This window comes from Nicotiana tabacum, chromosome 10 (genome assembly GCF_000715075.1).
Source record: "Nicotiana tabacum cultivar K326 chromosome 10, ASM71507v2, whole genome shotgun sequence".
In the NCBI taxonomy this organism is placed as follows: Eukaryota; Viridiplantae; Streptophyta; class Magnoliopsida; order Solanales; family Solanaceae; genus Nicotiana; species Nicotiana tabacum.
Window position 1 is genome coordinate 168,252,397 of NC_134089.1, and position 16,998 is coordinate 168,269,394.

Below are 16,998 nucleotides of genomic sequence, written 5' to 3' on the forward strand. Positions count from 1 at the left end.
AGTTAGGACGTGCCAGGACGTCGCAAGACATGGCCATGACACATTTCAGGACGTGTCAGGACGGCGCAGGACATGGGCATGGCACGAGTCAGGACATGGCAAGACATGGCCATGGCACATGTCAGGACGTGTCAGGACGGCGCAGGACATGGCCATGGCACGTGTCAGGACATAGCAGGACATGGCCATGGCACGTGTCAGGACATGGCCATGGCACGTGTCAGGACATGGCCATGGCACGTGTCAGGACGTCGCAGGACATGGCCATGGCACGTGTCAGGACGTGTCAGGACACGGCCATGGACGTCCTGACACGTCCTGACTCATGCCCAGAACATCTAAGGGCATCACAGGACTTAGATGTCCTGAACATGCCCAGACAGGATATATATTACAAATTTTCCTCTTTATCCATCGATCTTTAACCAACATACCCTCTCTTGACTATACTCTTCCTTACTCGCTCGAGTATTACAACATATGTTCTATCGTGTAAGCCTTTTGATGGCTCTATCTCGACAGTGGCCGAGATACTTGTCGCTATTACGCTTCGTGAGTACGACTATGACTTGGTTGACCCCTTACCATTCTTTTTAATGATGACTCACTTGTGGTTAGATTTTGACCCATACATTTTCCAATAGCCGTTAAACAAAATTTGGATTGGAGTTTCCTTTTGGAATCAAAAATGTAATCGGATAGTTGTAACCTTTTCAAAAAAATAAAAACTTCATGTGTTTTGAATAAAAAAATATATTCTTTGAAAGGCACATTTAAACCACAACCTCGAAAGCCAGTCGTTGCAAATTAGATTTTGTCAAGAAACGCTTCATAAAGCTTATATACACACTAATTTGTAAGTTGAAACACCAACTAAATTGTTACATGCAGGGGTTCAAACTTCAAAGGAAGGTGCTAACAAAAGTTTGTTTTTAAAGTCTAAGGGGGTGTTTGGATTAGCTTTTAAGTTGGTCAATCAGCTTTTAAACTCTTTTTAGTTTTTTTAGTATTTAGCAAAATTAAAAAATTCTTACAATAAGTTTAAAACTGCTTAAACAAGCCAAAAGCAACAAGTTGGCAAATCCCAACTTATTACTTTTTAATTTAAAAACTATTTTTGATAAAAATTTTTTATTGTTTTTAAGCAAATCCAAACGGCCTCTAAACCTCTTTTGATAGTTCCTCCAATGTTTGCCAAAAGTTGTATGGACATGCATTTTATAAATTACATTTGAAAGACAAAATTTAGAATGTAATAGTGGTAATTTGATGGATATAAACACCACTAATTGAAAACAAAAAACACAAATCGTATTGAAAACAAAAAACAAATCGTATTTTACAAGGCTCCAATTGAAAACAAAAAACAACCAGAGCCAACTCCCAAATCGTATTTTCCTCTATAAGATCTCTATATAATCTATTATTATGTTATTTATATATTATTTTGTATAAATGATATATATAAACTAAAATTATGGGTAAAATCAATGGATGAGCCATAACTAGGAATCTTCATATTGGGCCTGGGGCCTCAGCCCAAGTTTCCCTTTTCCCGATATGAATTCATTTTCTCTAATCGCCACTCATCTCGTAGCCGGGCAATGAAAGAGTCCGCTTTCGCGTTAACATCCGGGCTCGGGCAAATAACCGACGGCCCGGTTAAATCTTCACCGTCGATTGCCTCCGAGGACGATCTGACGGACACATCATCAACGTCAACATCTTCAATTTCCGGCGAGCTGCAGCGAGAGCTGTGCTCGCTCCGTATCCTGAAAAAATCACTGGAAGGAACGAACTTCATCTCCCGCATTTTGAATAGCGGAGGAGGAGGCGGAGGCGGCATTGGTATTAACGGCGATTGTGACCCATTGTTCAAGTTATCGTCATAGTAACTGGTGACTGGTCTTGTTGGCAATGGAGGTTTGCTGGAATATGATGAACGTCGACGTGGAGGTTCCGGTTGTTGCATTGGTGGTTGAGAATGTGTTGAAGTTTTTCTCCGCCTTGATGACACGTGTGCTTGCGGTGGAGGTGGAGGAGGAGGTGGAGGAGTTGATTTGAATCGCCTGCTTGTGGTTCCGTGTTTGAACAAATTGTTGAGAATTGAAGAAGGTGGCGGCGGAGGAGGAGGAGGCGGTGGAGGAGTTGATGATGATGTTTTGTGAAATCGTTTGCTTTTGCTGCCGGTTTTGAACAAATTGTTGAAAATTGAATTTGGAGGCGGCGGCGGAGGTGGAGGAGGCGGTGCTGCTGTTGCTGCAGTGGAAGGATCGGAATGTACACGTTTACTTTTCCTATTTTTCTTGAACAGGTTTTGGAAAACTTTAGACGGCGGCAGAGGTGGTGGAGGAGGTGGCGGTGGCGGTGTTGGTGGTGGCAGGACTGATTTTGAAGGTGGAGAATCAGAGACGCTCTCAAAAATATCTCTCTTCTTTGTTCTCTTCTTTTTCTTCTTACTCTGATTGTACAATGAGGCAATAGCTGTGGCTAATTCCTTTGTACCACTCTTTCTCCTCTGAAGCTTTTGAGGCTTTTCCACCGGAGGTGATGGCTGCTCGGTTAGCGGCGGCGATGACGGCAATGATGTCGGTGGTGAAGGCTCTTGTTTTTCGTTGAGCTTTACATCAGCTTCATTACTCTGCATTTGAACCTTGTCCTTGCGCGGAACACTATGAAATGATCTTCTCCGTTTCAAATTTGCCGGCGGTGGCTTCGATGACGACACCGTAGGTTTTTCCGGCGACGGACTCTGTTCTGGTGGAGATGAACGAGTTTCAAATGTATCCACAGGAATTACCTTAATATCAGATTCTTCCCTCTGACTCTCGCTCCGCCGTGGACGGTGACTCTCATACTCCGCAGCTGCCGTAGAACGGGAAAAATTCACTCCAAAATCATCAAAAAACCTGGAATGGTTCTCACCGGTTTCCCATTGCGGCACTTGTCTCAGATCAGGATACGAGCTACTGCTTCTTCTTAACCGGTTAACACCAGTTTCATGTAACCCAATTGGAGCAAAATTGTAAGCTTTCTCAACACTCTGCTCAAACCATTGATCATTAGAAATAGACTGCCGCCTATCATCAGCTGAAGTTTCACTTGTTGAAACAATTCTATTTCTTTGATTGGTAGAAACAGTACTGTTATCAGCTGAATTGTCATCATTTTTGCGGGCAAAAACGCCGCAAAGAATAGCAAAAACAACAAGCAAGATATTAAACGAATCCCATCCTTTTTTCACAGAATTAGGCCGAAGAATTTGAGTAGTGTGTGAAAGGAAAGGAGGAACCAAAAAGAACAAGATGAGAATAGTAAGAATGGGTAGAAGTAGAATTAGAATAACGGGGTTGATAATAGGAGGAGAGGGTGGTTGTCGGCGGCGTTGACGGAGGAGTGTGGTGGTGGAGGGTTGGGACCAGTAAGGTGGAGAGTCTCCATCCAATTCCATAGTTATTATTTTTTGCTTTAGAGGGGCAGAAGAGAAGGCTTTAAAGGCTTTTTGGGAGGGAGAGGGTGGCCTTCATTAATGATGATTGATGAGCAGAATTTATAGATTAATGTTTTGGGTTAATTGAATATATTTATTGAACTCATTTGCTTTGATATCTTGGCTGTGTGCAGAAGTGCTTGGAGCCTTTATTAATCATTTGCATAATTATTTGTTTTTTCAAAAAACAAATAAGTACTAGCTAAGTTTTGGATAATTTAAATAAAATAATACTACAAAAGTTAAGAATTTGAGTTGTATTCTCTAAGTAGTAAAATTTATTTATAAATGGAATGCAAGCTAGATGTTCTTTTTCCTTTTAATGTGTTGGCGGGAGGTAGCAGCTAAGCTAGCATTTGAACATAAAATTGATTGAAACTTGAGAAAGAATTTTTGAAGTTGTGTTAAAAATAATTTTCGAAGTTGTGTTTGAACATGCATTTTATTTAAAAAAAAGTTAAAGTTTGTGAGCAGGAGAAAATTTCAGCCAAAAATTATCATAAACCAATTTTTGGGAACTTGACAAAACTTTTCAATTTTTTTTCTTCAAAAAACTGATCAAATTCTATGAACAAACAATGTTATCAAAGTTTTTTTGAAAAAAGAAAAAGTCAAAATCTATGGGTCCTAAGTATATTCAGTGAAATGGTAAAGGTGTTCGTAAATTGATTGAAACATTACTGTTTTCATAAAACAATAACTTTTATGAACGGTGAACAAATGATCTACAAGCGCTTTTCTATATTTTTACCCGAATCACATAATTTTGAAACACATATGTAACATTGAACATAAACTTTTGTAATGCGACTACATTGTATATCATAATTAAGTTTGCATAATTGATGTTGATGACTACGTATTATTACAACGAACCAAGGAAGACTACAATTTAGTTTAGTAATGCACATCAAAACATAGTTTCATCTCCATTATATTTCGCAGCTCATTAAATAAAAAAGACTTGGAGAATCTATCGGAGACAATCTCTTTACCTTCTTAAAGTAGAGATTTATAGCCTGTTTGGCCAAGTTTCTTTTTAGCCAAAAGTGCTTTTTTGGGCCAAAAGTACTTTTGGCCAAAAATTGCGGTATTTGGCCAAGCTTTTGGAAGGAAAAAAAGTGCTTTTGAGGAGAAGCAGGAGCAAAAAAAAGTAGCTTCTCTCCAAAAGCACTTTTTTGAGAAGCACTTTTGAGAAAAATACACTTAGAAGCAGTTTTTTAAAGTTTGGTCAAACACTAATTGCTGCTCAGAAGTGCTTTTCAAACTAATTAGTCAAACATAAACTGCTTTTTACCAAAAGTACTTTTAAAAAAAAGCATTTTTCAAAATAAGCTGATTTTTGCAGTTTGGCCAAAGGGACTATTAATTTGGTTTGCGTACACATTGTCCTTTGCAAAAAATCTACTTATAAAATTACATTGGACTTGTCATTATTATTGTTGTATTAAACAAATATTTGGTGGAGTTTGCGCCAAGGGGTCTAATCATATAGAAAGAAAATGACCATTCCATATGTCCTTTGTTGAAGGGGGGTTGGTTTAAACTTTAAAGCTTCGGTAGGTTACCTGATAATCTGTTTAAGCATGCAGCCTATACCTAATGTCCCTTGCAATCTACATTAAACTAAATTCTAGCAAAAGAAAAGAAAAAAAAAAAACTTAACTTTTTGCTCAAATATTATGCATAAATGTTCACCATCAAGACATGTTGTAGGATGCAGCGGCAGAGCCACATACAAGGAAGAAGAATCAATTGAATTTCCTTCATTTGAAAAATTATTGTTAATATGATAAAAATAGATTTTTAAGCATGTATAAATTTTGAATCCCATTAATATAACATCAAGAAAAAGACCCAAAATATCCTTGAACTATTTGAAATAGCTCAAAAGTACCTTCCGTTTATTTTGGTATCAAAAATATCCCTGCCGTCTATGTTTTGGACCACAAATGCCCCTTAAACTATTAGTCTTGCCATTGAAGTTGACATGGCAGTCCAATTAAGTTAGATTTGCTTACATGGTCATTCACCTAAGCAATCCAGCATGGCAAAAAATTTATTCTTTGTTCTTGAATCCTAATCGCAAAAAAAAAAAAAAAAAAAATCAGAAAATTTTGGTATTTTTTAAATTTTCTAATTTCTTTTTTTGAGATTAGGATTCAAGAACAAAGAATAAACTTTTTGTCATGCAGGATTGCTTAGGTGAATGGTCAGGTAAGCAAATGTAACTCAATTGGACTGTCATGTCAGCTTCAATGGCACGACTAACAGTTTAAGGGGCATTTGTGGTCCAAAACATAGACGACAAAGATATTTTTGGCACCAAAAACAAACGGAAGGTATTTTTGAGCTATTTCAAATAGTTCAAGGACATTTTTGGCCTTTTCCGATATAATATCATAGATATGCAAGTTGAAATCTCAAACGTGATATTTAAAAAAAATGAATCTTCTTTTTAAATTTCTAGCGTTGTTACAGATGGAATGAATGAAATTCTTCCACCCTTAGCGAGAGATCTTGAGTTGCGAATGAAGAAAGTTTTGATAAGAGGCGTCTCCCCTCTAACCGAGTCGAACACAACACAAATTTAATTAGCGGGATCCAATGCGGAGGTAGGATTTCCATTAAGGAGGTTCAAAAAAGAAAATATTAAAAAATTAAAAGAGACAATGACGAGTGGAAATTGATTGAATCAGTCACCTCACAAAGATTTTGAACCCCCTTGACCACTAAGCTATACTTTTGGGCTATGTTTAAGGAGATTCAAAATATAATATATAAAGATACAAAATAGATTTCGCTTGCGCTGGGAGTTCGGGTGAAATCCCTTCCGTCCCGAATCCGCCCTGGCCCTAGTGGGATGTGTTAGCTCCACCAATATTTTTTTAAAAACAAAAAACCCGAGATGGCAAACAATTGGTCAGTGGGAGCCCTTATTCCCGGGAGGAATACGTATGTGGTACTCTTATTACAGTGAAGAAACAGAAATTGGCGGAAAATTTTATGTTGTGTCTTATAACACTAGTTGTACGAGGCAATTTTTTTGTCTCACAGTTTTAGTTTTGTGTACTCAGATTTCTGTGGATCCAGAAGTGTAAGATTGGGGTCCACAAATTATGAGACAAAAAGAAGTCTCATACAATCCGTGTCAGTTATACGAGACACAAAATAAAACTTCTCGTAATAGACAGTTGAGGTGAGGAATAGTTTGAGAATGGAGCGTGGCTATAATGATTGAAGTTCCAAAACTTTTTAACATGAAAAATACCAAAGGACACCTTTAAATCAAGTAATTGATCTGCTCGAACTTTGTCTAAATAATGAAGAAAAGGACACCCCTTTTGGTCCCCTCTTCACTTTTACCCATCTCTTCATATTTCTACCATTGCCTCGGCACATTACACTTTAAAATGTTCTTCCTTTTACTTTCTATCTTACTATGCATAGAGGGGGAGACCATATTTAAAGATTATGAGTTTAAAGATTTTAGTTATTTTAAGTTACTGAGTTTTAAATTAATAACTTGTGCATATTTAAAAAATATTTTAAGACAAATATAGAATTTGGACAAAAATTACTGGCCGAAATGTTTGGCATATATATAATTCCTCCTTTTACTTTTTCCATCTTACTCGGCATTTTATCCTCCCATGCAGCCTATTTTTTCAACTATTCTAGTTTTATGAACCGTTTTAAATCCATTGCATGGTAGATCATATAATATACTTCGTTATTTTATGTGACACATTTTTCATTTTAATTGTGCCAAAAAATAATAATTGTCTTACCACCATATTTTGCTATTATTAATGCTTATTTTTCTTATGTTCTTGAGTCCAGGGTCTACCGGAAATAACATTCTCTATCTTCACAAGGTAAGAATAAGGTCTGCGTACACACTACCCTTCCAGATTACACTTGTGGGATTATGCACACTGAATTTGTTGGTGTTGTTATTTGTTTGAACTCACTTAATATAAAAGTTTATTCTTTTACTATGAGAGAAAATAAAACGGAATGTGAAACTCTCACCACCCTTTATTTAATTATTGATAGTAAGAGCAATTTTGATACTTTGTAATGTCAAAAGTCTTTTTATATATTATATAAAAGTCTTCTTTTATTTCTTAAATATTGTTAAATCAAATCTTTTATTACATAAATTGAGATGAAAGGAATAAAATAAATTGCAATCATTCATGTATCAAAATTAGAGCATGATGAATGTAAAGTGTAATACTGTAATCCAATATAAGATTGACTCTTGAGCTGCGGCGAAGCCATCTTTATAATCAGTTGATCATCCTTCGTCGAAATATGACGAAAAATTACATTGTGTGTATAAGTAAAATATTAATTTTAGATATATAAAACATATATTGAACACCTTTTGTCGATATTATTTTTTTAATTCTTATAAGTCTGAACACTTTTGAAAAAATTTCTAACTTCGTCATTGCTCTTGAGGCGTTTACAAGTCCAGTTTTAGTACTTAGGTTAAATCTTACAAGATTCACTTTTTTCTGATAATACATTAAAAATTGTTCAACTGACGCGACGACTCTTCTTTAATTTCAATAACTTGGTCTTTGATTGATACCTGTGAGGGACAAAAATCTTTTTCAGTGGGTGGGAACTTGTAACGCAACTTGAAATTAAGTGTTTTACCATTTAATTCTGCTTTTAATGCTGTATAGAAATGCAACTCATCAAAGAACTGCCAAAGTACTTTTTTTCCCCTTTAAAGATTTGCACTTTTGCTTTTATATATAGATAGAATTTTTACAATTCCACCTTTTCAAGTTAGTGCAGCAATGTTCATGCACATTTTTTCGGCGTTTTCCTTAATAAAGTATTTCCACCATATTTGAAAAACCAGAATTTTAACTTTATAAAGCGTACTTAAAAGATCTTATTTTTTAAAAAAAAAAAGAAGTACCACTTAAAAGATGTTACCTGGTTCCATTTTTTGCATGCATATATGTACTAATAAAATGCATGTGGCCTCGTGCATAACAGTTGTTGATCCTGAAAATCATGCGCAAGAAGGAAAAATTGGCAATGAAAAAGAGAAAATATTATGAAACCCTCGTGGAATGTACAAAATCATATGTCATGTTATAGTTTTTTTTAAAAGCCTTTGAAGTTCACACAGTGTTGGGGAAGGGCCACACCCCTAAGGGTGTGATAGACAGTCTATTCTAATGCGAGTATTAGTAGCCGCTTTCACGGCTCAAACTCGTGACCTAACTATAGGTCACACGAAGAAAAATTTATTGTTGCTCTAAGATTCACCTTCGTTCAAAAGCCCAAAATTTCCATATTTATTGTTGAAAGGCCACACCTATAGCATTTTGATGGTTTTCGAGAAGTGTTTTATAGAACTTAATATAGAAAATTGAAAAGAGCTTTTACATGAATGAATCCATTTTACTGGGCCTAATCAAACTGCATGAGTTAATTTAACTTGTGAATTTTACATTAACAATATTGTAAAACTTGGGGAAGAAGAAAATTAATTTCATTCTGCTCAAAATGAAATGTCTATACAGTATCTTATTATATACACGCATCAACAAACCTAACTGTCTATCATCAGGTGTTCACTTATATTCCCACTTGTGTGTATAAATAAGCTATGGTGAGTCTTTATACAAGAAGCTTTTAGATACAGATTCTACGGTTGAGAACAAAACACATCACTTAATGAACAAAGGCTTTGACCATTCCATGTGTCCCTGCTATTGTTTAATGAGGCAGCCTTGTGTGTTGATTTCACTCATTTTGTTATCATCTGATATCTTTAATAACCCAAGCCGCCACAACCTTCTATGAACACAATACCACCACTGTCAACACCCCCCCCTCCCCCTTCAAGTTGGCGAGGGAAGAATGAACCCCCAACTTGCTCAGAAGCTCACGATAAGAAGACCCAGAAAGAGGTTAGTAAAGATGTCCGCTAACTGAGAACGAGTGGGAAGAAAAAAAAGAGAGAAATGAGGCCAGATTGAAACTGCTGACGGACGAAATGGCAAACAAGTTCGATGTGTTTCGTTCGCTCGTGAAATATAGGGTTTTTTGCAATGTAAATCGCAGCTTGGCTATCAGAATGAAGAGGAATAGGCAAAGTGGAAGGTACAAAGAGATATGTAAGGAGGTAAGACAACCAGGTTAAATTTGCAACTACACGGCGCATAAATCTGTACTCTGCCTTTGCAATAGACAAAGAAACTGAAGGTTGTTTATTGGATTTCCAAAAAATGGGACAACCACCCAAACTGATAAAGAAACCACTGACGGAGTGACGGAATTAGGACAAGTTAATTCCCCTAATCGGAGTCACAAAAAGTAAGAAATCAAAAGAAGGGGAAGAGGTCACGAAAAGTCCAAGACCAGGGTCATTGAGAAGATAGCGAAGGCAATGCATGGCAGCATCCATATGGGGAGAACGACAATCTTTCATAAATTGGGAAAGGTATTGAACAACAAAGGAAAGATTCGACCTAGTGTGAGTCAAGAAATTGAGCTTACAAAGAAGCTGACGGTAAAAAGAAGGATTAGAAAGATGAGGGCTAACCCCGGCAAACAACTTATGATTTGGAGCCAAAGGTGAATTTACCGGAGAAAGGTCCAGACAAGAAAATTCAGTGAGCAACTCAAGGGAAAACTTGTGTTGGCTAATGACCAAACCAGTGGGCTCCCGCAAAATCTCCATACCCAGAAAAAAAGATAAGTGCCCCAAATCTTTGATTTCAAATTCAACATCTAGAAACTGTTTCAATTTGTTCAATTCTTGCTCATTATTGCCAGTGAAAAGGATATCATCAACGTACACTGCCATCAAATTTAAGTTTCACCTTGTAAAGCCATTTACAGAGCTAAGCCTTTCTCCTAGGCAGTAGAGATACTACTTCCCAAGTCTCATTGGCCAATAAAGCATCTAGTTCCTTAGCCATGGCTTCTTGCCAGGCAAGATGGGTAACAACCTGAGAAAATGAGCTAGGTTCCTGAATATAGGAGATAGAATTAACAAGTTGTCGATTGGAAGAAGAAAGGACAGAAGGAAGAACATTAGGAGATATATATATATGAAAGAAAATGTGGAGTAGAGACATTTGTAAGATGTACAACACCACAGGTAAAATCAGGTAAAATCTGAAAGGTAGGAAGGTGTCTTATGTTCTCTTAAGGGCCTGCGCAAAGGGGTTTCAGAAGGAATAGGAGAAGGTGAATGATGAATAGGTGAAAGAGGAGAAAGGATAGTGGTTGAGAAAGGTGAAGGTGCAGAACCAAAAGATGATGGGGTAGAGGATGACCTGGATATAGGAAGAGGAGAGGAAGAATTAGAAGGAAGGAGAGGAGAAGAGGAAGACCTAAAAGATGAATCAACAACATGTGGAGAACTAGAAGTAGGGGCAGAAGTAGGAGATGAGGAAGGTATAGAGAGAGGATAGGAAGAAAAAGGTACAGTAGGGGAATCAGAAAATAGTAGAGGAGAAATAGAAGGCAGAATAGAGAAGGGAAATATAGATTCGTGGAAAACAACATTCCTATAAATAAAGATATGGTTAGTTTGCAACTTCAATAACTTGTAACATTTCTTGCCATAGGGGTAACCAAGAAAAATACAAGCAGTAGCCCAAGAATCAAGTTTTCCTATGTGATAGGACAGAGTAGATGCAAACATAGGCAACCAAAACATTTAAGAAAATTATAATTAGGAGATTTTCCAAAAAGAATCTCATATGGTGTTTTGCAAGAAGCAATTTAGTAGGATATCTGTTGATAAGGAAAGTGGTTGTCAAGAGACACTCACCCCTAGTATATAGTAGGAACTTTAGATTAAAATAGCAAAGTCTACAAGTTTCAAGCAAGTGTTTGTGTTTCCTTTCAACAATACTATTTTGTTGAGGGGTGGTCACACAACTAGTTTGGTAAAGATTACATTTGGATTGAAAATAGATGGTAGCATCAGAACCACTCCCCAACTCTAAGGTATTATCATATCTAATGACTTTAATTTTGGTGACAAATTACCTTACTACCATAGCAATAAAAGATTTGAGAACACTAAAAGCATTTCCTTTGGTGCTTAAAAGATAGGTCCAAGTACCCCTACTAAAATTATCAACTATAGTAAGGAAGTACTTAAAACCATCATAGGTTTATAAGAAGGCATTCATTCCAGTATATCAGTTGCTCTTTGAGATGGTTAATAAAGTGTTGCTTCCCCACGCTGAGAGAAGATTTATTGCATCTAAAGTTGACATGTTCCTTATGGAAGCCTTGGAAAATCTTACCACCATCAATCTGCCTGGCATAATGATTGAGCATATGCAGAAGGTGACAAATCTTAAGGATGGGAATCCTGAGTTACTTTATGGTTTTCTTCTCACAAAGGTCTTTGAGTTCTTCAAAGTACCTCTGGGACAGGCCAAAATGGGCACTAAAGAGTAATCCTTTTCAAAAAATACTTTTGAGAAGTGTGAGTGCATTGACAAGGTCGGAGGAGTTGGAAGCACTTCCACTATCTCTCAGCTGATAAATGCTCAGAATATTGCCACAGAGGAGATCTGAAAGTTGAAGGCTAGGAACACGATTCTTGAGAGTCAGCTTAGTCAGTTACAAGAGGCACCTAGTTCTAGTAGTTCTCATAGTTCAGAGGTTGCACGCCTAATAAAGGAGAATGCTGAACTCAAAAAATAGATGGAGGACCTGAAAGAAAGACTGCTCAATGAGCAAATGTCCGCAAATGCTCGCATGGATCTTGTCCTCTAAACCCTTGCTTCCTCTTCAAAGCCCCCTTCCTCCAGTGTCCCCTAAAGGATGTCCCCTTAGTGTCAAGTTTTCAGTGTCCATCTTCTTAGTTGTAATTATTTCTGGTAATTGTTTTTATTTGTTTTAAAATTATGGATGATTACAATGATTCTGCTCCCGCCTGTAAAAATCCAAATTTGGTTAATGCAAGTGGTTTTCTTTTGTTGTTTATGCTACAACTCTTTTGTCTCTGTTCTCTATCATGTTGTGTGCACACAAATGGCATGAGTTAATCACGCTAGACTTCTTTATGCTGCTTACTTGTTCTGTGCTTTTTATAATGCCAAAAGGAGGAATATTAAATTGAATAATAAAGAGCATAAACGAATAATAATCCGAAGGGGGAGAAATACAGACTCAGGGGAAACTCACTAAGGTTCAGGTATAGATTAAGGGGAAAACTTAAAGTCTTTCAGGTTCGCTATCTGGTTCTATGTGGCTCTTTATGGGATTTTCAATTATGAGTTTGTCTTTATCAAAAAGGAAAAAATTGATAGGTTACAAGTACCTTGGTCATAAGTACTTTATTTTATGTTTTGATTATCTAACAAACTTACTATCCAGTACCAGATAAGGAACATGTTACACATTTACAAGACCTTAAGATCACAAGGTTCCAGCTTGTGATACGGAAAATTTTAAAGTAGAAGGAACAACTGAGGGAATAGGTCCCTACCAGTTCCCGGAGAGATTGTACGAAGCCAACTCTCCAGTTGGAAAGTTGCTGCTTGCACACGCTACAGTACAGGAACAGTGTATCAATCAACTTTCTGAGGAAGACTTTTTACCTACCTTACTTACATCATTGTATGTGAGGTCACACATATATTATTAACATCAAGGGAGGTAAAACACATTCACTTGAACACTTAGAGTTTTTACTTAAGCTCTCTCACATGATCATCCAGGAAGTAATTCTCAAGTGCATCAAGAACAAAGAACAAAACAACTACGGACCAATTCCCACATTAAGTTATTGTATGTCCTTAGTTGAGCTATAACTTTGTAATAGTTCTTCAAGTGTAATTCCTACCTAGCTTGTTTAGAAGCATTCTGTAGGAAACCCTTTGTAAACCTTAAACCCGTGTGTTTGAGTCTTGGATAGAGTTAGTCAAGTTATAAAGTCTTTGTAATAGAGTTGTTACAAAGTAGCATGTAATATAGTGTTACAAGTTAGTGAGGGATTAAGAGGTTAATTCCTAGGTTGCATGGGTTGTAATCTAAAAGATGCTCGGTAGTGAAGTTGAAATCCTACAAGGATAGGTCGTGGTTTTTAATCCCGTTGAGCTGAAAATTTTCCACGTAAAATTCCTCTTGTCATTTATTTACTGCAGTGTGCGTGACCTGATTCTCTATAGAGTTTGGTGGACCCTTATATTCTATCACCATAGATTACCACATGAAATTTTAGCTAGATAATAAAGTGCAAACAGACTGATAACAATTATTTATAGATGATAAGTTTGTCTTATTTGTGTGCATGTGATAAAATTGGGTGAAAAGTTTGCATCAGATAGAGCACATCTTTCACTCTACCAGGATCCAGAGACCTCCTCAAGGAAGGGCCCTATAAGAAAGAAGAAGTAGCAGAGAAGGTAAGCAAGTTGTTAAATTTTGAACATAATTTCTGAACTGATAATAGGTTGAATTTGAAACTAAGAACTAAAAGGACTTTGTTTAGAGTTAATTTAGGATGAATACAAGATTAACCTGCATGAGTGACTTTAATCCTAAAAGAGTTAGGTAGATTTACAAAAACAGGCTGTTGTAAGGGCTTAATGTTGAATAAAATGGACTCATCAAATATGATATGTTCTGAAGCCCCAGAGTCAAGTATCCAAAAATGATAGATAGAGTTTTTAGGAATAGTTAAGATAGTAAAGGAAGTAATACCAGCATAGTTAACTATCACATTTGTTTCAGAACTAGATGTGCCTTGTTGTCCAATTTTAACCTGGTGTAGTATCTCCATCAACTCGGAAATTTTCTCCTGATTCAATTCAATACTAACATCAGTGCTTGGAGACTGAGTAGTTCTGCTTGAGTATTTATTGTATTACTACGTAGGGCTGTGCATTTGGATCGGATATCCGAAATCCGATCCGATCCACTCTATTTCGGATTTTCGGATTTCAAATTTCGGATTTTCGGATTGGATACGGATTGTGTTTTATGAAATTTCGGATTTTCGGATTGGATTCGGATTGGTATGATTTTAATCCGATCCGATCCGATATCCGAAATTATATGTACCTATATAAATACACACTAAAATTTTAGGGTTATGCTTATTCATTTTTCACACACCCCCTCACTCACTTAGATTTTTCCGCCTCTCTTGCACCTCTCTTCTCTTTAATGAAGACTAAAAGAGTCTCAATGACTCAAACTTCCGATTTTACTTTGATTTTATGTCTCTTTCTTCCACCTCTCTTCTCTTCTCTTTTGTCTTTTATGTCTATTTCATGTTCTATTCTTCAACTTTTGATTTTATTTTGATTTTTTTGTTTGTTTTGGTAGATGGAAGATGAGATAGAGACACCGAATGAACTTTAAATTGTTGAAATTTTTTGTGACAATCCGATCCGACAATCCGAAAAATTATCCGATCCAAAGTTTAAAATCCGATCCAATCCAATGTTAATTCAGATCGGATTCGGATTGCCCTTTTCAGAATCCGAAATCCGAATCCGAAATAGGCTAAATCCGATCCAATCCGATCCGTGCACAGCCCTATTACTACGTGCTGAATTATAGAATATTGACTGTGTATTCTGCCTTGGTTTTTGTTCTTAAAACCTCCTTATTGAAAATTTGTGGGATAACCATGGAGTTTGAAATATTTTTCCATAGTATGTCCTGGCCTTTTGTAATACTTGCAACTAGAATTGTTTCTCTTGTAGCCCTGATAGGAGTTTGGCTTTGAGGTGTTGTTAGATGCCCCTTGCTGCAGATTGAACCTCTGATTTCCTTGCCCTAGGATGGATGATTGTCTAACAACAGAGAAAGAACTAGACTTTGTAGGTAAATTCCCCATAGGTGGTATACTCATTTACCTCTCCTCTTGTAGTAACAGAAAGTATGCTCGATCAATGTCTAATGAGGAATTCATCATTATTATGTTACCTCTGAAAGCAGTATATGTTCATTGAGTCCCATAAAAAATTGCACTAATTTTTGTCTGTTCTCAAGTGCACTGTTTTTCTCCACAACTCCACACTTACAATCAACACAGTTGCATACTGCCCTAGCATCGAGTAGATCAATTTCATCCCATATAGCTTTCATGTTATTAAAATATGTCGCGATATTGTTTCATCCTTGTACAGTTTCCATTATTTGCTTTTATAGTTCAAATAATTGTGCTAGGTTAGACTGTCCATATCTTTTCTCAAGCTATTTTCACAAATCATATGCAGATTTGGAGTGAATTACACTGCATCTAATTTCTTTGGTGAGAGAATTCAATAGCCAAGCAAATTCCATATCATTACATCTCGTCCATAGATTGAAAAATTTAGAATTTTCCTTTGGTTTTACCTAGGTCCCATCGACGAAACCAAGCTTTCCTCCATGATCCATATCTAGTGCCGTCAAAAGCAGAAAATACTAAAGTCATACATGTCGAGTCTGATGCATGGAGATAGTAAGGATGAAGATGATCGATTTTCGCCATTAGAGGAGGAACAGACGCAGCAGATTCACTGGAAGCAGAATCCTCAGTCAAGACCATATTCAACCAAAAAAATCAAAGAACATTTGAGATTTCTAGAAGTTTCTGTCGAAGTCGAAAATGGATCTGGTGAAATTGACTTGCTTATACGATATAAAACTTGGGGAAGAAGAAAATTAGTTTCATTCTGCTCAAAATGAGTGTCATATTATATACACGCATCAATTAACCTAACTGACTATCACGTGTTCACTTATATTCCCACATGTGTATAAATAAGTTATGTTGAGTCTTCACACAAGAAGCTTCTAGATATAGATTCTACGGTTGAGAACAAAACACATCACTTAATGAACAAAGGCTTTGATCATTCCACGTGTTGTTGCTATTGTTTAATGAGGTAGCCTTGTGTGTTGATTTCTCGCATTTGTTATCATCTGATGGCTTCAATAACCCTGGCCGCCACAACCTCCTCTGAACACAATACCACCACTGTCGACAAATATGTATGCTTTACTTTTACATTACCAATCTCAATTATTAATAACAATTGCATCTAACTATTTTTTATATGACTTGATAGTAATTTTTCAGATACAAAAGTTAAACTCAAATGTATATATAATTTGACTTGCAAAAAGCAACATTACGAAGCGAGAAGGAGATGTGTTGTATCATTTAATTATTGAGCGCACAACACAAAACAATGGGTAGTGTTTCAACTAATCGACAAATAAAATATATATGAGATCTTTGTAAAATTATTTTCTCTTATATAAATTTCCATTAGTCAAAAAAAATATTTTTTGTATTGCTATTTCTTTTTTAATTTTCATCCAATTTAATACTTGTATAAGGGTCCGATAAAATTTAAATTCGCACTACAAAATTTCAAATTAATTTCTTAACAAAAGCGACTTATCTCTAGGATTCAAAGGCAGAAACCTTTTTATTTGTTATTGCAACAACTTGAAGTAGCGTCTCACCCCAAGAAAAGAAAAAGGAGGAGAAGAAG

General features: G+C 36.4%; 1 protein-coding gene and 1 long non-coding RNA gene across 3 annotated transcripts; one reads left to right on the forward strand and one right to left on the reverse strand.

The window, feature by feature from the left end:
* Positions 1-1,534: 1,534 nt before the first annotated feature.
* LOC107816442 (uncharacterized) lies at positions 1,535-3,451 on the reverse strand. Its single transcript, XM_075224057.1, has one exon. It carries the CDS (start codon positions 3,449-3,451, stop codon positions 1,535-1,537), a length of 1,917 nt encoding a protein of 638 aa, XP_075080158.1.
* Positions 3,452-9,154: 5,703 nt separating this feature from the next.
* Positions 9,155-16,350, forward strand: LOC107762906 (uncharacterized). 2 transcript variants are annotated; one of them, XR_012695897.1, is made up of 3 exons: positions 9,155-13,905; positions 15,730-15,764; positions 15,855-16,350. It is a non-coding gene; the product is annotated as an uncharacterized LOC107762906 (long non-coding RNA). The 2 variants fall into 2 exon arrangements; XR_012695898.1 differs by lacking the exon at positions 15,730-15,764 and having other exon boundaries at positions 9,199-13,905.
* Positions 16,351-16,998: the final 648 nt, after the last annotated feature.

What these genes read in the sequence shown, in the direction of transcription:
- LOC107816442 (XM_075224057.1), bottom strand. Translation starts at nt 3,451, where the DNA reads ATGGAATTGGATGGAGACTCTCCACCTTACTGGTCCCAACCCTCCACC.